This window comes from Callospermophilus lateralis, chromosome 10 (assembly GCF_048772815.1).
Source record: "Callospermophilus lateralis isolate mCalLat2 chromosome 10, mCalLat2.hap1, whole genome shotgun sequence".
NCBI classification, from domain to species: domain Eukaryota; kingdom Metazoa; phylum Chordata; class Mammalia; order Rodentia; family Sciuridae; genus Callospermophilus; species Callospermophilus lateralis.
In genome coordinates this window covers 4,851,348-4,873,074 of record NC_135314.1, presented here as the reverse complement: position 1 = coordinate 4,873,074, position 21,727 = coordinate 4,851,348, and the positions used below count along the sequence as shown (strand labels likewise).

Here is a 21,727-nt window from a genome sequence, read left to right as displayed (position 1 = left end):
GAACTGTTTTCTTTTTAAAAATTCTATCAGTATTTATTTTTTAAATTTTTTAAAATTAGTTACACATGACAGTATAATGACCTTGACATATCATACATTTGAATCAGATGGGTTATCATATCTCATTTTTCTGAGTATACAGGGAACTGTTTTCTTAACTCAAAGAAAATCTCATTTCCCAGATTGTAAGTGGGCCCTGGTATAGAGGAAAAGGCCTGATTTACGCGCACAGCTTGAATTCTGGAGACCTCCAACTTCTGCAGACCTCCAGCCATCTGGGGTGGGGTCGACGGGAGAGGCAAGTCTGATCGAAAGCGGAGAGCGCAGGCTCTGCCTTGGCTGTGAAGCTCCTGAGCATTCTCTAACATTTGATCTTCGTCCTCGGCGCATCTGGCTACACGATGAACCAGAATTGAGGAAGCCGAGTGGAAGCAGGAGCACCGGCCCAGCTGGAAGGTCTGCAGGGATGCATCTCCCTCCTACCCAGGCTTTCCAAGACCGCCCTGTGTTCACCTGCTCTCTTCTCCGCCCACCACCTCATGTCCGGGTCCAAACAAAAGGCCTGCGTGGCGGAAGCTCATTGTTAAAGCGCTTTGGCTTTGGAGAGATCCTTTCAAAAGTGGGAAGAAAACTTCCTGTACAGGAAGGAGACCCGTCCCTGAATCCCAGTGGCCCAGGGAGAGCCCCCGACAGCAGCCTGGGTCTTGAAAATGTGCTTGCAGCCCTGTACCAGCCGCTCTGGGCCCCAGAGTGACCCCTGAGCAACTGCCTGGCCTTCCTGACGTGGCCCTGGCTGGTGGTGCATTCTCCATGCTGATTTGAGAGATACCTGCAGTGCTTCTTAAGGTGCATATAGACAGGGGAGAACGCGCCGGGTCCTTCCAGTCAACGTTCCTTTTCCACTGGGAGGTCCCCAAACACTTCGAGTACTCTTCAACAACCAGGGGTGGGAGACCACACGGGCCCTCAGAATTGGTGGAGGCTCCATTCCAGATGTGACTTCAGGGCCAGAGTCACAGGGAAGATGCCATACCTCCCCTGGATCCCAGAGGGCCCGTGGCTTCCTCCTCCTCTCTACTGTAAGGCTTTGAATCTTCTTTTCCAGAATGGTTTTCTGGAATGCTCCAGTTTCCAGTAAAGCATTGTATGTTCTCTCTCCAGCTGGTGATTATATTGTTTTATAACATTATAAAACATTATATAGGTGACATGTTTATGTCACATATTTATGATGCTATAAAACATTATGTTATAATGTAGCAAATTACATTTATATGATCCATAACATGTCATAAAACACATTGAACACATAACACATATATGACAGAACACCCTTATGACATTATAAAACATCACGTGCTGTATTTAGCATACATAGAATGCTAGAGGCGTGTGGGCTTTCTCTCTCTCCCACGCTCCTATTTTCAGAACCTCCGGCTGCATTCTTTCTCTCTCCAGCCAACACTGCCACTACCTCCTCGTATGTGTTGGGGTGCACACAAAGTGCTTCACACCTCTCCATGCATGTCATATGCATGACCCCATGTCCATGCCCCTCTGAGGGGACATGATTCCTCCTACTCTCCAGGTGAAGAGAGAAAAAGTGATTTGTCCAGACACATCACTCAGACACAGTGGGACCTGGAGGAGATCCCAGGCCTCGGGTGCAATGGAGAGCCTGTCTACAGTGGGACACAGGAGCCCACCTCACCCCAGCTCCTCCAACCCAAGTCTGGCATGCACTCCTGCCCATGGAAACTGACGTATGTGACTCTTGATTTCTCCAACAGAGGTCTTGGCAGCTGCTGGCATTTTAAGGCTAACAAAATTCTAGTGGCCACCTCAAAGCAGACCTGCTACGATTGTTATGTCATAAATATTGGCAATATTGGGAAATTGTTTAGTTCATAAATGACTGTAGCCAGTGGTTTGAGAAAAGGGGAAGGTGTTTGCTCCTTTTTAGGGAGGGTTTTTCCCAGGCTTCGCTGCCCTTCTGTCCTGCTGCCTTCGATCAGACAGCGCCAGCATTCACCTTGAGGGTTGTTCTGCACACGCCCGTGGGTGTGCAAGTACATGCTTACATGCCCTTGAGTGTGGGCACCTGTGACGGTCAGGACCATATGAAGAGATTAAAACAAAGTCAGGGTGATCACGGCTCCTGGTCTTCTTGACACTCCCAGTCAGGTGCACAGGAGGTCAGCTGTGTCCACGCCCTGTCTCATGCTCACATCCTCCTCTTTGTTCCCACAGACACGAAAGCAAGCTAGACGAGCCCTGGTGTGGAAGGAAGCCAGGTTGGCACCCATCAGGAGGTGATGGTGTGACCCTGTCATCCTCACACGGAGGGAGAGTCTGACTGCTGAGGAGCCGGCGGGCACTGCATGGCCAGGACAGGCCACCCAAGTCAGACCAGGCCCCAGCCCGCGCCTGCTTCCCCCGACCCCGTGCACAACCGAAGTGCAGTTGCTCTTACACACCTAGCACCCTGCTCACACACACCCAAAACAACTCCTCCCAAGTTTCTTGGCTTCCTTTTTTTAAAATATCATTACTGGGACAATAGATTCACTTGCTGTCTGTGTTTTTTCTTCATGCTTCTATATCTCTTTCTTAAGTGACATTTTACTTTCAGAGTTTGAATATTATTTCACAGGGTTAAAGAGCCAGAGGCATGAAGCCCACAGCGTTGATGAAGTGACCGTGCCAACTGAGACCTGGCACAACTGACTCACTTCCGCGTGCCCCTCGTCATCCGCATGGCTTCAGAGAATCCACACTTTGGCGGGCTTTGGCGGACTCCAAGACCAATTTCTCTTTCCAGTGTGTCCCCTTAAAGACCCCTCTGTCATCTCCACGTACCACATGGTGCCCGAGTGATGTTCCCTCTTGCTGTGGCCCTGCCAATGTCTGTATCCACTCTCCTCGTTCCCTTCCTGGTGTGCCCTGACCAGCCTCAATGCCCACCTCTTGACACCCCTGCCGTTCAGGACCACTCAGGTGACACAGGTGTCCACTCCATAGTATCTCCTCAGCTCTAAAGCATAGAACTGAGATGACAAAAATTACGCATTGATATAACAGAGCGCCGTCCCCTGGGTGAGGTACCCAGAGCAGCCATGAACTCCCCAGGGTTCTGGAGACTGGAAGCCTGAGGCCAGGGCACCCCCAGGGCGGGGTGCTGGGGAGGGATTTCTTCCAGGTTCCAGGAGCCCCCTCCGAAGGTGCCCACTCCCATGGTGGCTGGAGGATCTCTGAGGTCTCTTCCACACTTCCACCCCATCTGCCCTCCAAGCTCCCAAGGCTTCCTCTGGGGTCAGGATTTCCACCCAAGACACTGAGCGCCCTGCATCTAGTCCCGATGCCACAGCAGGTGGGTCGCGGGCTGGCTGTGCACTGGGTGTGCTGCACTCCATCATGGACTCGTGCTGCTGCCACTCGCGGTGCCCTTCCCCGTCACCTCCCTTCGGAAGCCTGAGTGCTTTCATTCAAGGGGGTCAGACCCACGGTGGACTGAATTCATATCCCTCACAGGGCCTTGTGTTTGCTTTATGAATGTGAAGTATATTAAGATCACTGGACATTCCCTTTCACAAGGGAGAAGGATCAACATTGGCCAGCACCAGTCCTCAGTTCACGGCCCAACAGGTTATAATTTTTAAAATGACCTTGTCAGCTTTAGATTTAAATGATAGTACAATCTGTCTTAAGATTCTTGCTAATTAGTTCCTCCAAAGCATAGCATTGAGATGACAAAAATCATGCACTGGATATGTGCAAAACATATTTTAAAACAACTGTTTTTCAGAACAATAATCTGTTTCCCAGTATGTAAGTTCAGCAAATAGTTTGATATTTTCATTATTCTCTTGGAAATAATAGCCTAAAATAAGTTCCTAATGAATTAGGATGAATACCATTCTGTGTAGCTAACTAGACTTCTAAATTTTATTCATTCACACATCACAAAAATCCATTTAAAGAACCCAACGCCCTAATAAATGGTATGGAAAGGATCACTGCAGACCATCAATAGCCGAATTTAAAAAGTTTTCAATAGAGAAAGCCTGAGCAAAGCCTCATGGTCATAAAGAAAACACAGTTAATTCAATAGAAAATTATAAATGGACACAGCCACTCCCTGTAAACAGATGCCTAACCATTTGTTAGCAAGCAGGACTCAGAAAATGTTGGCCCCCTCTTTATCCTTTCCCTGGGGTTCAGTTACCAGGGGGAAAACACTGACCCCCGGAGCCCTTTCCTACACCATGGCCGGCAGCACAGACCCCAGCCCAGGAGACACGATCCTGTCCTTCTGTAGTGCCCTGGTTTGGCATGAGGACTCAAGTTCGATTTTATCATAATCATCTTAAGGAAGTCTGTGGACTGGCCAGCTTGCAGAGTTAAATGCACGAGAGAAGAACATGGGTGAGAGCATGCCTGGCCTTCGCCGTGGGAAAGTAACAGGGTAGAGACGGGGGTGCTGCCCAGAGGCCTACTCATCTGCTAGGCCGCCCAGAGCCCACACCAGGGACACGGGAACAGGAGGGAAAGAAGTGTTCCCGGCCCACCCTGGAAGGCGGGACTGGCCGGGTGCACTGTTGACAATCACCTGCGTCCTCCAGTCCTCCATCCTCCTCAATTGTGTCAACCACCCCCACCACCCACACAGTGATCCTACAGGACGCGTTTGTTTTGCTTTTAAACAGGCGCGCATGGTGACAGTGGAAAAGCTAAGCCCCCAAGACCTACGTAGGTAAAAGGAAGCATTCTTCTTCTTACTTTTGACCGTGAGGTACATGGACTTGCTGACGTCCGCGCCCACATCGTTGCTGACCTTGCAGAGGTAGTAGCCGCTGTCTTCCTCCACCACGTGCTTGATTAACAGCGACCCGTTGCTGAGCACCTGGATTCGGCCGTTCAGGGCGATGGGCTGGAACTGGGGAACCCCAGCACCTGGAGAGAACAGGAAAGAAGGGTTGTGATGCACACGAGAGAAACTGAGGGACACAGTGAGCAGAAGCCACCCAGGCCGCCTCCAGCTGACGTGGACAGTCGCGGGACACACCCAGCTCTCCTGGCTTCCTTCCAACGTGGAAACTCTTGTTCAGAGAGAAGCACATTTATATAAAATGAGTAGTTCAAAGTCTGAGGTAAAAGAGTAAGAGAGCTTAAAGGTGCTTTTGACATGAAAAGCCAAATTTGAGTGTTAAGTGGCTGATAAATTATTCAAAGAAATTGCAGCAGAGCAAGCACTGAAGTAGACGTCTCTCCTGGTGCTACTTAAACTCCTTCTGCTCCTAAGGACTTAATGCAAATGTAAACAAGGGACTGTCTGGGGACACGGCACTGGAGTCCTTGCTCGCTGCACACATCTGAGGCTACAAAGAGACACTGGCACCGCAGATTTCTCTTCCAGGTGTGGTGATGTTCTAGTGGAGCAGCACAGCGCACGGCTGATATCACTCAATGTCATTTGAACAGCTAGGCACACGCCCACTGCCCTCAGGGTGACTACCTGCAGGCAGAGAGCAGCCTAGGTGGGGGCCGCTGTGATCACAGGTGTGAGGTGGCTCACAGGAGAGAGCCACAGGAAACTACTGAAAAATACTTGGAAATAATAAAAGAGGATTAGGCCAGGAATCACAGTGGTTTGGCTTAACCACTGCTCTGCCTGCCCTCTCCTGGGGGACTGGGTGGGAACGTGATCCAGGCCCTGCAAGCCTCCCCTGAGGTCCTGTCCTCTCTGACCTGGCAGGATGGGGACCCTGGGCTTCAGATGATATATTAAAAGTATATAAAGGTGACAAATAATGGAAACAACACATGCAATATTAGATATGAAGATTTTATTAAAGAGGCTTATTAGCAGACTGGGCACTGCAGAGGAAAGAATTGGGTCAACAGAAATATCCAAAGTGGTCTGGTGTGGTAGTGCACGCCTGTCATCCCAGTGGCTCGGGAGGCTGAAGCAGGAGGATCCCAAGTTCAAAGCCAGCCTTAGCAACTCAGCTCTAAGCAACTCAGCGAGACCCTGTCTCTAAAAGGAGCAAAGAGTGGAAAATACAGCATACAACATTCTGGATAGTCTAACAATGCATAATTGCAGTCTCAAAGAAGAAAGAACAGAAAAAATAACATGGGAAATACCCAGGACTTGGTCACCACCATCAATCAATTTGACTTACTGGGCATTTGTGGAATTCTACACCCAACAACAGCAGAGTGTGTACTGTTTCAAGTGGTCACAGAACAATGACCACAAGCGAGCAGGTCTGTGTGCCCTGGTCGAGACGGAGAGCTCTCTTGACCCTTTCTACCATGTGAGGTCACAGTAAGAGGGCCCCCTCCCAAATTCCACCAGCTGGTGACCTGGCCTCAGGCTCTCGGCCTCTAGAACCATGAGACTAGTTTGTTGCTTAGGTGTAGGGTAACCTGTTACGTAGCCTGGATCGCCTTAGAGAGTCAACAGGAGAAATGATACTGTGAGTTATAACTCATATTTAATAAATGCTACCCAATGAAAACAATGCAAAGAATGTTTGACTTCTACAGCAAAATTAAAATTGAGATCAATAGCAGAAATATACCTAATAGAGCTTCAACTGTTTGAAAATTAATCAACACACTTATAAATAACTTACAAGTCAAAGAAGACATCACTATAGATATGTGAAAAATATTTTGAGTTGAGTAAAAATAAAAACCCCAAACACAACATATCAAAATGTGTGGAATGTGGCTTAAAGCAACACTTCCATGGGAGTTTGCAATGTTAAATACTGTGCTAGAAGAGAACAAATGTCAGATAGAGCCAGAAGGCACTGCATGAGGAGCAAACACAACCCAACAAGACACTGCAAAGTCAATGAGACAAAGAACAGTAGGAGAAATGCAGTATAGCCCCAAACAGGTTCTATAAAAAGGACAATATAATACATAAACCTCTACCTGAATTTGTGAAGAAAAAAGCAACTACAAGCAACTGAAATAAAAGAGGTTGTTATTGCAGTTTCTAGTTGCATTAAAAGGATAATAGGAAAATATAAAGAATAATTTGGTATCAATAAATTTGACAACTTAAATAGGTAAATTTCTTTAAAAAAACTATCTCAAAGATCACTCAAAAACTAGATAATCCTAATTATCCTATAGATAACCCTGTCTACTAGGTCAATGGAATTTGTAGTTTAAAACATTCTACAAAGAGCATCGAAGCTCGAGTGGCTTCACTGGGGGCTCTATAGTAACCTGGGTCTGTGATGTCTCCCAAAGGCCCATGTCATGGAGACCCGGCTCTGGGCTGGTGGCTGTTGGGAGTAGTGGGAACCTTAGAGGAAGAAGGCCCTGGGGCATGGCTTTGAAGTGCACATTTGTCTCATCTCCCTCTCCTTCCTCTCTCAACTTCCTGGCTGTCATGAGGGGGGCAGCTCTGCTCCCCCATGCCCTCCCAGCCATGCTCTGACTCACAAGCCCAGAGAAAACAGAGGCAAGTGATCTTGGATGAAACCTCTGAAACCATGAGCCAAACCAAAGCTTTCCTCCTGTCAGTTGATTTATCTCAGGCATTTTGTCACAGTGACAGGAAGCTCAGTAACATATTACCCAATATTTAAAGAAGAGATAATACTCATTGACACATACCATCATAGGAAGGAAAGTTTGCAACTGTTTATATGAGGTCAGCATCACACTGATACCAAAACCAAAGATCTTAAAGAAAAAGAGAACAACAGACCAACAGTCATGACAAAAATAAATAGGAAGACCCTTAAGTAAACCAAGCAAGGTTTACCAATAAATAAAAATGAACAACACACCACAGGCGTACCCCATGGATGCAAGATTGGTTGAAGTTAAAAAATTAGTCAGTAGACCAAAACCCAAACACCATATAATCACTTCAATGAGGACAAAAAAGAGAAAGAAAACAACAAAATAGTTCGTGGAATTCAACATCCACTCACAAAAAAAAAAAAATCTGACAGAAAAATAGGAATAGAACAAAAATCATGATCAAAACTCTACAAATAATCTCAAACCTAATTGTGAAAGACCAAATTATCACCAAAGGTCATGAAAGAGACCAGGATGTAAGATACCAGTGTTTTATTTAACACTGTTCGGAAGACTATAGCAAGAACAAGAAAAAAGAAAAATGAAATGAAATGAACACAGATTGGAAAAGAAGAATCCACTTCACTGATGATGGTACGACTCCATCAATAGTATAATAACAATACGAAAAATGTCGCTAAAACGATACAGCAAGTTAGTAAAAGGCATGAAATTCAACACCCGTACACAGAGCCCAAGTCAATTTTATTTATATATGTTAGGAACAAGCAACTGAAACTTAAAAGAAGACAACACATTTGTATCAAAACATGAAATAATTAGGATGAATTTAATAAAATAGTTTCTATACTGGTCCACTAAAATTATAAGTTCTTGAAAATAATTAAAATGTGAAGTAAACTTTATAAAGTATATAAGTTCTATCTAGTTCATGGATAGAAATAAACAATAATTTCAGACTGGTGTTGACAACCTTCTTCTATAAAGGCCCAGATATTAAACATTGTAAGTTTAGCAGGCCATACAGTCTCTTTAAAAACCATCTCTGCCACCAAAGCATGAAGGCAGCTGTGAACAACAATAAGTTAACTGCATGACTATGTTCCAAAAAAGTATTTATCAAAACAGGTTGTGGGCAGGACTTGGATACTGGTTGCTCACTGGCTATTCTTGGGTTTCAGAGGAATTCGAATGTGAGATAACTGCAAAATTGGAAGGAAGAGCATATGCTAGCAGTGCTTACTTGGATGAGATCTTCATTATAATCTATGGTATAAAATATTATAAAATGGTCTACATAAACAAATTCTTAAAAATTCATCTTATTCAAAACAAGGTATGAATGAGTTTTGAAAACAATAATATTGCTGGGATTTTGAGAGGGACTGTGTTAAATCTCTATTATCAATTTGGGAAGAACTGACATCTTTACTATGTTGAGTCTTCCAATCCATGAACATGGTATGCGTCTCCATTTATTTATCTTACTTTGATTTCTTACATTAGCATTGTATAGTTTTAGCATACAATTTCTGTACATATCTGTTAGATTTACTCATTATTATTTAATTTTTTGACTGATTATAAATGGCTTCATGTTTTTAATTTTGGTATCTGTGTACCTAGTGCTAGTATACAAAAATATAATTGATTTCTATTTTAAAATATAATAATATTTTATTATGACTTCAGTATGCTCCTTTTCTCAGTATCAGTTATTAAACATTTTATAATGTAACACTAAATGAATAAAATCATTCTTATTCCTAAATCTCTTCACTCTTCAGAAGCAGAGAAATTACCAAAATGTATACAATACACAATTATCCTAGAAACATATGTGTAACATAGGTAATTTAAAACTTCATTCATGTGAAAGTTCACAAATAATTTTAAATGCATGGTGCTGAATTATCACATAACTAAATGAGTGATTGATTTTGAAACATAATTAATAAAATTTGCTAATGAAAGCTATCTACTAGTTTGCTTTCTGGAGTGTGAAACATGAGAATTCTGTGAATTTTCTTTTTAAAAAAATTTGAGGGCTGGGGATGTGGCTCAAGTGGTAGCACACTCACCTGGCATGTGTGTGGCCCGGATTCGATCTTCAGCACCACACACAAAAACAAAGATGTTGTGTTGCCGAAAACTAAAAAATAAATATTAAAAAAATTCTCTCTCTCTCTCTCTCTCTCTTAAAAAAAAAATTGAAGAGTAGAAGGATGTAAATGCCCTTCTTCTCCCAAGATTCCAACCCCACTGTCTGGAGGGTTTATAGCCTTCCTAATATTTCTAAGCACATAGAAAGAGTATCCTCAGTTTACACAAGTGGAAGCTATTGTTCATACTGAGCGCCCACACAGTGGTGGTGAATACTGGACAGGCTCTCTATCTCTTCTCTCTCTCTCTCCTCCCCTCCTTTCCTCTCCCTAAGGAATGGCAGCTGCCATTTGAGCTTCCTTCTCCCACACAGAGGCTCCCAGGGGCGGGAACTGAAGGCAGCCTCCTACCATAGTCTGCAAGAAACTGACCATGCAACAATCACAGGAGGAGCTTGGAAGAAGACCCTGCCCAGGACACACCCTGAGGAGCTGCATCCCCTGCCCACCCCATGCAGAAATAAGCTGTGTTGGGAGAGAACCTAAGCAGAGGACTTCGCTCGGCCACCAGTGTTCCGGGTCAGCAGAAAAGGGGAGATGAGAAGTGTGCTTTATATTAAGGCATAAAATTTTGGAGTGATTTGTTACACAGCAACAGATCACCGACACACTGTGAGAAACTAGGTAGGGAGCCTTCCAGTTCCTCACCTATAAAACAGAGATGATCATAGTGCCCCCTTCATTGGGTGTTGTAAGCACAGATGTCCTTGAACCAGGGGATGGCACATCGTAAGCCCATGATATTGCTTATTGTTGCTGTTTTAATGCTGCTTTCAATTTTGTATCACTTTATGATTATGTGACTCTACCTTAGGGACCATGCCCCACCTCTTCAATCACTAGTTCACAATGATGGGGGAGGCACACTGTTGGGCCATCTGTAGGACTTGCCTTTAGAGTGAAGTTAAGAGTCAAGGCTGACAGGTCTTGTCAAATTGCTTAGTAAAGAATGTACTAGTTTTATCTTCAACAGTGTTAGCAGGAGTTAACTGACTCCTCACAAATGTACACTATTAATCCTTTAAATCTTCCATATAACATGTCTTATTATACTAATTTAAATGTGTCAGAGTGTTTTTGGTTTATTTTTTCTTATATATAATTTTTAACATCTTTCCAAAAATTTACTGCCCATTTTTACTAGTTCTTTGGTAAACAGCTCCTTCATATTCCTGCTCAGTTTTCTGCTGGGCTTTTTTGTTTTCTTCTTCATGTTTCAAAGCCCTTTGGGGTTTTAAGAAGATGTCCTTATATTCTCATTTTACATTTTTTGATTATTGTTATTTTAATCAGAACTTGATGCTGAATATTGTCAATTATGATTTTGTCCATGGATGTGATTGACTCTTCTTTCTCCTGTAAAAGTAGATCACATATTAAAGGAGTTGGTTTTATGTATTCTAAGATTACTTCTTTGGATAATGAGTTCTTTAATTTAAGGATAAAGGATTTCACCTTCAAATCAAGGGAAAAACTCCATTGTTTTTACTCAAGTCCACATTTTGAAAATCTATTAAAACTACTATCGTCTTTCTCCACAATGACTGCAAATTGGGGGGCTACTTCTAGTCTAAGGGGAACAACCTGAAAACTTGGCTGAATTTTAAAAAATATCTCCATCAGACTAAAAATCAGGAAATCTCAAATAAAAAAATGATGGGCTTTAAAAATTATGTAAGCTACGTTTAGAAAATTCTCAAAATCTAATGTAATACTTGTAGAATTTGAGAATATTAGAGGATTGTCCATGTCAACACTACATATTTTTTCCTTTCCTTAAAGAATTTTCACCTTAAAAATACTTTTATTAGTTGAAGCACTTACATTAAAGAAGGGCATCATGAAATTTAACTACTTTGCTAAGCTCTTTCAATTAAACAGTGGACAGGGATGATCCATTAATTCCCCTCTGGACTGAGATAAGCCCGTTCATTATTAAAAGAAGCTAATGAAGAGAGGAAATGAACTTTAAGTGTTTGAAAAACATTAAATATTTCTTTCATCAGAAAAATGAGCCTAAGTTGCAGGGTGACAGCATCTGCAGGCCCAATCACACTAAAGAGTATCCTAGTGAACACACTGTCCCAGGAGTCATCCCATGTGCTAAGGCAGTGGACATGGCCATGGTTTTATACAATTATCGGTCATCTACTTTAGATTGATCATTTTAAAGAGTAAAATTTAACACAGTGCGTACAATATGCAAATCCTGTAATCTTCTTAGCACGAGGTAAGCACTTTGGGTAATCAGCCAGAAGATGGAACACAGCAAGCAGCAGCCATTAATTAAAAAGCTGTCAATTTTCTGGGGCTAGCTGGTGTTAAGTGGAGACAATTTCAATGCTCCATTACATGGAAATAAAATGTTCCAGCATTATGTGATGCACATGCTGGATTGCTGGGTGTGACAATGCTGGGCGACCTTTCTTATCTGCTGAAAAGATATGCCTAACTGTGCTCCCAGGGGCTGAGGACGTGGGGACAGCATTTAGCTGAGTGTCCCAGTGAACCTTCTTTTAAGTGTTCACTGATCTGTAGAGAGAGCACTTGGTTAAGAGTCAAAGAGCTGAGTCCTCTTGCCCTCTGCACCCCAGCTGCCCCTTTGGGCAACTGGCTAGTTCTCTCTGCCTCCTTTAATTAAATCACATATGAAACGAAAATAATGCATTTACACAAAATGAAAGATTAGTATTTACATCAAGGGAAGAAAGAGTGTATGGACAGGAATCTGTGAGTATAAATGCTGGCGCTGAGGTCCAGAAGTTGGCCAGTGAGCCTGGTGGAATACGACTGATCCAGAGCAGAACAGCTAGTTGGAGGGGTTCTCTGCGTGCTTCCTGGGTTGCACCCAAGTGGTAAGAAAGCTATTCTCTCTTCTCACCAAAGACTCAGTCACCATCCCTTTGACCCTCGGGAAAGAATGGTGCTTTCTTGAGGAAGGAGCTTGGTTTTCTTCTGCAGGGGAAGGGTTTTCTTCTCTGAGAGGAGTGGGTTGCTGGGAAAGAGTGGGAGCAAAGACGGGGTGGAGACGGGAAGAGAACAGGCCCAGATGCAACCACAGCTGCACCTGCCAAAAGTCAGCAGCTGAAGATGGACACTTCCTTACTTGGGGACGGCTTGCGGAGGAGTTCTGAACGTCTGTTAAAGAGAAAAGCCCAGAAATGGACAGGGACACATCCCACCAGCCCACACTGGGAGAGCTGTCCCCAGTCCCCCAAAATGAAGGTTCCACCACTGCACAATGCGTGCTGTGATATTTTGTCTCCTGTGTTAGATGCTGACTTTTGACACTCAACGTTCCCCTTCCCTCTAAACTCTCCCTAAATTACAGGGAAGTCTGAAAACTACAATTCCCAGCTCTTCTGACACCAGACTCTGGTTTATATTTCACCAGCGAGAAGTGCTTAAAATCAGCCTGGAAGGAGAAGTTCTCCTACAGAGGTGGCCCACGGACGCACAGGCAGACCCCGGACATCAGCGCCAGCCTCCTGTGGAAGAGCAGCTACAAACTACTGCGTCAGCAACACAGGGCACTGTCACCACGGATGGGAGGAGCGTCTCATGGTTCCCACGCTCCTCAAGGACCTGAAGGGCAGCTTTGCTTGTTCCATCTTTCCAAGAATTTTGTATCCCTCAAATTCTTACGTTAAATCCCTTCTGGATAAAACAGCACCTGCTGAGGTAGCCACTAGGCGACCTCCTCTGTAAATCGACATATAATTATGTTCACTGTGCACTTTGGCTATCTTCCCTTAATTCCTTTGTTTCTATGTCAAAGAAACCTATGGGATGAAGAGGACTTGGTGTGACTTGGCAGCGCAGTCCTCTGGCAGGCCGACCTCATGATTATAATTCTGTACCCAGGATGCAAGGATTGCTTTTTATCAGTAAGATGGAACATTCACTCTTGGCTTAGTTATTGGAAAATTGAAGAGTGAACAGACCGTGACTCAGCGCTTGCTGATGTGACCTGTGACCCTGGAGGCAGGAGAGGCACCTCAATTATGTGATGCTGCCCTGGCTTTGCACTGGGACTGAGAGGAGTCCTGCAGCTGCGTCTTCTTTGTCTCACTTGATCATTTGCCTCTTTCCAGATTGATTGTTTGAATGGAGATAAGTTCTCTGCAGTGTGACCTGTCTCAAGTGTTGAAAAGGATGTGGCCTCAGTCTTCTCACCAAAGACCTGACATTGGTGTTGGCTGAAAGCGTGTCCTGGAGTTAACCTGCTCAAGGAACTTGGGCTTGGGCTTCCCACGACCTCCTCATGGTATTATTCTGAGACATAAGCACTAGGGACATGGAGGAACCCAGGGATGTCACTTTGGCCCTGGGAGAGAAGGGTGGGTGTGATCAAGGTGAGGCACTCTGAAGCAAGCTCTGAAGCAGGAGGAGGCCCCAGAGCAGGCCACCTGAGCCTTCTGACCAGGTGGGCCGTGCCCAGCATTTGTTTCCAGTGTGGAATGAGCACCCTGCGTGGAAGTATCTGGGTAACGATTGTGAGCATCTGGTTTCATGTCTACGGATTTCTCAGAAAAACAGTCCCCTGTTGGCCTGTCAGACTCAAGGATTCAAAAGGGGATTCCTGAAATGGCTGATGTGAGGCAGAAGAGGAGGCTTGTGCAGCCCCAGTGGTAAGGGACAGTCAGGCCTCTGGTGACCACATCACGGGCACGCAGAAATGACAACCTCCAACCGCTCGTCTGGGACAGCAGGAGACGACAGGGCAAAGGCAAAACTGCTTCTGCACCGGAGCGACAGATGCTCCGGAGCCTCCAGGGAGAAAGGGAGCTGGGAGACCAGGACTATGTGTGACTATGTTATAGCTGGGGACAGGAGGACATGAGGAAGGGGCAGGGAGGAAGCCCTTCTAGAGAGAAACAGGCAGGAAGAAGAGGGCAGCACCCCAGCTGGAGCCCTCTGTGTGCTAGACAGTGGAGGGGACAGGAAGTCCCCGAGTTCAGGACCACCTCTCCCTCACTAAGAGACGAGAGAGACATGGATATCACGGGGGTTATGGCCCTGGTACAAAACCCTCCCCCACAAAAACAAACAAACAAACAAAAAACAACAGGATCCAAGAAAACTGTAGGCAGGAGATCACACATATTTACTACTGAGAACCACAGGGGGAAAAACAGAGAATTATTTATGAACATTGTGGGGAAGGATTTGTATAAATGGAGAGGCCACCCAAGGTGTTGGTGGAAAGTCTCAGTATTCTAACCATGTCACTGTTCTCCAATCAGCCTCTAGATTTACAGCTCTCTGTGTTTTCCAGACTAACTGAAAACTCGATAAAATTTTCCTTGATTAAATTATCCATCTGGAAGAAACAAGTGAACAAAATGCATATGAGAAAGCTAAGATAGTTTTGAAAAAGAAAAATAATGACTACAGTGTGTTCAGACGAATCAATATATTTTAAAAAGAACCCCCCTCAATCCCTAAAGTAGATATGGTTCTGGAGCCTGAAGACACAGGTCAGCACAACAGGGGGCACCAAAAATTAGGTCCCCAGTCACACACACTGCCATGGACTTTAGAGCATGTCAAGTTAGTGGGAAAGAGTGGGCTCTGCAATAAATGGTTTGGGGACAACTGGCTAACCATGGAAGCAATAATGATGATAATGATAACATGACATTTATTGACTAATTGCTATCTGCCAGACCCCATAATAAGTGCTTCCTATGAATTATATAAATCTTCTCATTCAGTTGATTTGCTTATTCTGTTTCACATACAAGGAAGTTAGGGTTCCCACAGATAAGGTCATTTACAGGCAGTGACAGAGACAGACGGTGCTTTGGCTGGGGTTTGAACGCTCAGTCCATTCTCTTGACTGATGGTTTCTGCTCTTTCTCTACCTCACTACCTCTTTTAAAATAGAATATGAATTTAATAAGGCTTTACATTGAATCCAGGATTTGGGATTTGAAGATGGAGGCGTAAGCCAGCATTTCTTCTCTTCTGAGGAAAGCAAGTGGAAGAAAGGAGGCTAAAAACTGGAAACTCAACTTTCTGTGAATTTAGGAAGTAGCCAACATCCCAATAAGGTAGTGTGATGGGCAACCTGGCAGGTGTGCTGAGCAGAGGCACACGCGGGAGACAGGCAGAGCCATGCCTGGGGACCAGACCCAGGTGTAGACAGCAGCACAGGTGGAGCACCTCCTGATGGGAGTTTAGGAATCAGAGGGTAGGGTTGGGCCGTCCAGTATTTGCACAAGACACTCTCTTCCAGGGGATGTGAATTTCTTCACCTGTAAGTATTCAAGAGGATGCCAGATCTAGCAGAGACTGTATAAAGAAATGGAAGAAAGAAACTGAAAAATAGCAAGTAATCTCACCAGGAAAATACTGCCACGATTGAGAAGAAACTGTGAATGGTCACTTGACTCTAAAGCCACAGCTCAAGAGCAAAGTGTGAGCTGGCAGAACTGGAGAGAGAAGGGGAAAGATAAAATGATTCCATGAAGGGTGAATTGGAAGGAGCACAGAGCGGGAGAGGTTTTGCTGAGGAAAAAGACACAGAGAGTAGAAGTTGGGAGGTAGTAAACAAATTAAAATGAGAATAAATGAGTTTAAAAGGAGAGAAAAATGGCAGCTGTAGTCAACAAGTGACGAGCCTTTGACACAGTAATGGCAGACCCTGATGAAGAAAGGGGAAGCTGGGGAGAGGACAAATATTTGCAGGAAAATGTCACAAAATATCTTTGAAAATAAAAGACATTTGAATGTACCTAGGAACAGGCCCAGCACATCTATGGGAAATTGACCACAGAAAACAACACAGAAAACAACAACAAAACTTCACTCTCGGGTGCACCCCAGCAGAATAGCCAAGTGATTCTAAGGGAAGTCAGGTGGCGCTGTCACCATACGTACAGTGTGGGCCACCAGAGTCCCCCACTGAGCACAGTCCACAGGACCAAGACACGGAGCCAGCCCAGGGCCTGTCCACATGTGAGTGGCTATAGAAAGGGTGGCGTGTGCACGCTGAGGAGAAGAATGGGATACTGCATTTCCTGGTAGGTGGATGGCCTGGGGGACATCACAGTAAGTGAAACAAGCCAGACTCAGAAAGCCAAGGGTCCAGGGCTTTTCTCTCATGTGAGGAATCGAGGCCAGAATAAGGAAAAGGGGGAGGAGAATCCCATGAGGATGAGGGGGTCAGTGGAGTACAGGAAGGGGCTGGCGAGGGCAGGGAGGGAAGAGGCAGGAACTGCAGAATGAATTGACAAATGAAGCTACGTGGACACTCACAGAGTCCCACGTTCACATATGTAATCACCAATTGGAAAAACCGTAAAGAGAGGAAGGTCAGCAGAGCAGAGGAGGAGAACAGAGAGGGAGGAGGGAGAGAAAGGGGGAGCTCTGGGCCCCGCGATGAAGCAAATTTCACCCCATGCACATGGGATTACGTCCAAACGAACCCCACTGTTAGGCGTAACTACACGCACTGATAAAGACATCTGTAACCAAGAGTGGGCCGGGGTGGGGTCCTCTGTGAACAGGGGACAGTGGGCCGGGGGGGGGGGGTCCTCTGTGAACAGGGGACAGTGGGCCAGGGTGGTCCTCTGTGAACAGGGGAGAGTGGGCCAGGAGGGGGGTCCTCTGTGAACAGGGGAGAGTGGGCCAGGGGTATCCTCCCTCTGTGAACAGGGGAGAGTGGGCCAGGGGGGTCCTCTGTGAACAGGGACGAGTGGGCCGGGGGGGGGGGTCCTCTGTGAACAGGGGACAGTGGGCCAGGAGGGTCCTCTGTGAACAGGGGACAGTGGGCCAGGAGGGCCCTCTGTGAACAGGGTCGAGCTGGGACATTCCTCTCTGGAAACCACTGTGGCCGTGGGGTTGTGGTGAGCACAGAGTCAGCCTGAACCAGAACTGTGGTGACAAACGGAAGCTGGCCTGTGGTGGCAGAATAGACTGTGGCAGCCCTGACAAAGGGGCAGCATTTATCACAGAGGGAGAAAGAGAAGGTCACCGGGCGCTGCACCAGCCCTTCTTCTAGAAATCCAGCTGTGTGCTCAGGGACTGAGGCCCGGACTCCTGCCCTGGTTCCAGCCTGGATCTGACCCCTGAGCCGCCCTTTCCTCTCATCAGCCCCTGCACTCCTCTCGGAGTCATCAGGGAATGGACCCAGAACATCTTCCAGTCTCCCTTCCTTTCACACCTCATGGAGTCCTTCAGCTCAGGACAGTCAGAACCAACTGCTTGTCCACCTTTTCGGTCCCTCGCCCCCCAGGGTTCCTTCCAGGCCTCAGATCCTGCTCTCCGTGCGGTCTGCCTTCAGCAAGCATGGTGGCACCCCTCAGGTGTGGGCAGCTCACACCTCCTGGCTTAGGCCGTCCCAGCAGCCTCCTGGCCTGGCGAGATCACCGTCCCGGGGCTGAGGCCACACTCCACACTTGGCAAAGCCACATGCTTGTGATGACTGACACAGGACTCTGGCCTCCTGGGACCTCTGGGACTTCCTTTCATGACATACAGTGTCCTCCTTGGAGTTTCTGGAACATTCTAGGCATCATCCACCCCCACCAGCCAGGGAAGGACACAGCCAGTGCATCATCTATTCTCTCCCTGTGGCAGCCCTTCTGGGTTCCCAGCAGCTAACAAGGGATGGCCCTGGTCCCTGGGCCAGTGATCAATGCCAGTTCCCTCCTCTGTGAATGAGAGGCCTGTGAAGAAATCAGTCCCTCTGTGGAACTCTGGGAGCCCAGGTGAAGGTCACCAGGCTATGAATCCCCGATTTTTAAAACTCTCTTATAGGTCAGTGACCTTGTTTGTTCATGTAGGAGGAAAACTCAGGAGGCAGGATGGAATGCCTTGGACTTGGTGTACTCAGACCCAAGGTTAAAAGTGATAGTACGACGTTTCAGCAAGGGTGGTTCATTTGTGAAGCAGCTACCTGGGGCCACCGTGGCATAGTCTGAACTCTGTGGCCCTGGGATAAACTGGTATAGCTCCCAGGGAGGTGACCTGAGCCTGGTTTATTGATGTCTGTTTTGTCATATTTCAGGGAGTGGTGGCTTATGCTCTGAGAGACGATTTTGATTACAGGAAACATGTTCCACAAACAAGGCTAATTGTTTTCAGAGAAACATCTGTATCACTTACATAATTAAAGGAGAAATATATACTATCCCTCTACTGCACTGGGTGATATTTAAACACAAGCACATATGGAGTACTAGCACGGTTACAAGAAACAGGCACCCTGCAAACTGGGGAGGGTGTGTGCATGAGTCAACACTGGCAAATGGTCGACACATCTCAAACCCGGGGAAATCGTTCACTCTCTGAGCCAGCAATTCTGCTTGTAGAAAATTATTCCTGGGAAAAATGAACACATCTACCAAGATCAATGTGATCAAAAGTCATTTTTCTAGAAAAACAGAGACACGTCCAACAAAAGTGCTGGAGATGTCCTCTGCCCAGTGTCCATCCTCCCCTCCTTTCATAAATGAATACAGGTCAAGCTCATGATGACCATGTGCTGGCCACAACATGGCCTAGAGACCCTGACGGTGAGGAGCGACCTGGTCACGGGGACGTCAGCAGGACTGATGTGTGACATTCTCCCCTCTGGTGCCCCCTCCTCCACAGAAACGTCAGAGCCACCACTTTAGCTTAATGTCTGTCTTTGAGGGTGTGATGGTTTGGATATGGAATGTCCGCCAAAGTCTCCTGTCCAGGGACGGGGTTTGGGGGATGTGATTGGACCAGGAGGGAAAATCCATTGATGGCTGGACAGACCACTGGGAGGGGTGACCTAGTTGGATGATGTGGGTCACTGGGTGCCTGCCCTGATATACACCTACACCTCTCTTTCTCTCTCTGGGTCACAGGAACAAAAAGGTGATGAACACCGGGTGAGAGATACTTGCAGAGTGGCAGAGCTCTTCTTCCGATTGGAGAAGTTTGGGCCCCTGATGACTTGGGAGAACTAACAAAGAAGGATGAAAGGCTGTCACTGTGACACCGCGGATGAGACTGAAGGACATAGTAAGTGAAGTAGCTGAACAGAAGGAATCTCGTGTGCTTCCACTGATAGGTGGAACCCCCCAAGTACAAGTAATCTCAAGTAGAATAGCAGCTACCAGAGGCTGGGGAGGGCAGGCTGGGGGGGCTGCTAAATTAGATAAGAAGAATAAATCCTGGTGTCCTAGTGCACAGCAGCGCGAGCAGAGTTGGCAACAATTTACTGTACATTCCAAAATAGCTAGAGGGGAGGATATTGTATGTTCTTACCACAAAGAAAATGTGAAATGTTTAAAGCCATGGATATGCTAATTAGCCTTATTGGATAATTTCTCAATGCAAACATGTATCAAAACACCACATTATACCCTGTAAGTATGTATAATTATATGTCAACCAAACTCAAAACTTAAAAAAAAAAATGAATAGAAAGCTAATCCTAAACTACCCACATCCAGAAGGGATATGAGAAAGAGTAGACCTTCATGAATTTGTCATTGAACTCAATCTTAGCTCAGGCAACAGATAATTAAGTGTACTTACTGATGTGTTAATCTAAACTCTATCCAATCATTAGAAAATAATATTAAATGCCACTCACAATAGGACTGCCTTTAAAAACATCACCCAAGGTGAGGAGATCATACCTCAAACAGCTACTCTAAAGTAACCAGGCAAATTTTCAAAAAAAAATTAATGATTTTATTTCTTTTTAATTTATTTTATTTTATTTATTTTTGGTACCAGGGATTGAACTCAGGGGCACTCAACCATTGAGCTACATCCCCAGCCCTATTTTGTATTTTATTTAGAGACAGGGTTTCGCTGAGTTGCTTAGTACCTTGCTTTTGCAGAGGCTGGCTTTGAACTCACCAGCCTCCTGCCTCAGCCTCCTGAGCCGCTGGGATTACAGGCTTGTGCCACTGTGCCAGCCAATGATTTTATTTTTTAACTTTCTTCCATTATTTAATCTCATGCCTTAATAGTGGGCACAAAATTTTCCAGGACAGCATAATTTTGACAATACACCCTTGAAGCTTCTCATGTGCAGGTTTGCAGTGGTCTCCAAGCAGATCACTGTTACTTACAGGTAGACAGATAGTCACTTCCCAGGTGTTGGAATCGCCTACCTGGATGATGTCCTTTGGGGGTCTTTCCAAGAACACATTGTCATGAACTTGCATGAAAACACCTAAGACTCAGGGGAGACAGAACCACACTCAACCTGCAGGAAGCATCTTTAGAGAACAGCCTGTATGCTTAGCAGATAACAAGTAAATCAAGTAACTCAGTACCTTTTGAGAATTTCCACACGATGGTGGGGACAGGATAACCCTCAGCCGAGCAATTGAGGATGACAGCCTTGCCATAGATCCCGTCCTGGTCCCGGGGCTGAACCACAAACTTGGGAGGAACTGAAAAGAGAAACATTGCCAGTCATGCAAACGAGACCACAGCGGACTGAAGGCACGATTTACAACACTGCATGATTTCTATGAACATTTGAATGCAAAGAATGATTTATGTAGATGGGAAAACAGAACTGGTGTCTGCAGTTGGAGACCAGCGAGAACAGCGATGTCGTGCGGGCCAGTTCTCCCTACATATCCGTGAGCCTTTGTAGACAGAGCTCTTTGTCGTCTTGTCTTGCCGTGGGAGGGAGGGCAGACCATGGGAACGGGCCTTCTGGTGTTGCTCTGTGCTCCTGGAGATCTTCAGGAATGTAGTCCATGGAGAATAGAACTGTAGCCGCCATCCAAAGGGACAAAATGGGTTTGCTCCTCCAGGAGTGAGAGTCAAGGGTAAGTATTCCCTTGGGTATGAACTGTTCAGAACATCTGGTGCCTGCTTTTCCTAAAGGAGAAGACCTGGGGTAATCAGTAGGCACTGGCTGTGGGCAGCAGTGGGCACAGCATGGTACTGAACTTTCCCTGAACACCTCGGAGGGCACATGAGCCCTGATTCCCAATGTCAGCACTGCTCAGGGCCACGTAGGGCTATGGAGGCCAGCT

General features: G+C 45.8%; 1 protein-coding gene across 1 annotated transcript in view; it reads right to left on the bottom strand.

The window, feature by feature from the left end:
* Nucleotides 1-21,727, bottom strand: part of Dscam (DS cell adhesion molecule) — a 678,135-nt gene that overhangs the window by 193,571 nt on the left and 462,837 nt on the right. Inside the window, exons 12-13 of the mRNA XM_077110439.1 lie at nt 21,011-21,130; nt 4,780-4,953 (exon numbers count right to left, since the gene is read on the bottom strand). Coding sequence (XP_076966554.1) covers nt 4,780-4,953; nt 21,011-21,130 — 294 coding nt within the window. The remainder of the gene's footprint in view (nt 1-4,779; nt 4,954-21,010; nt 21,131-21,727) is intronic.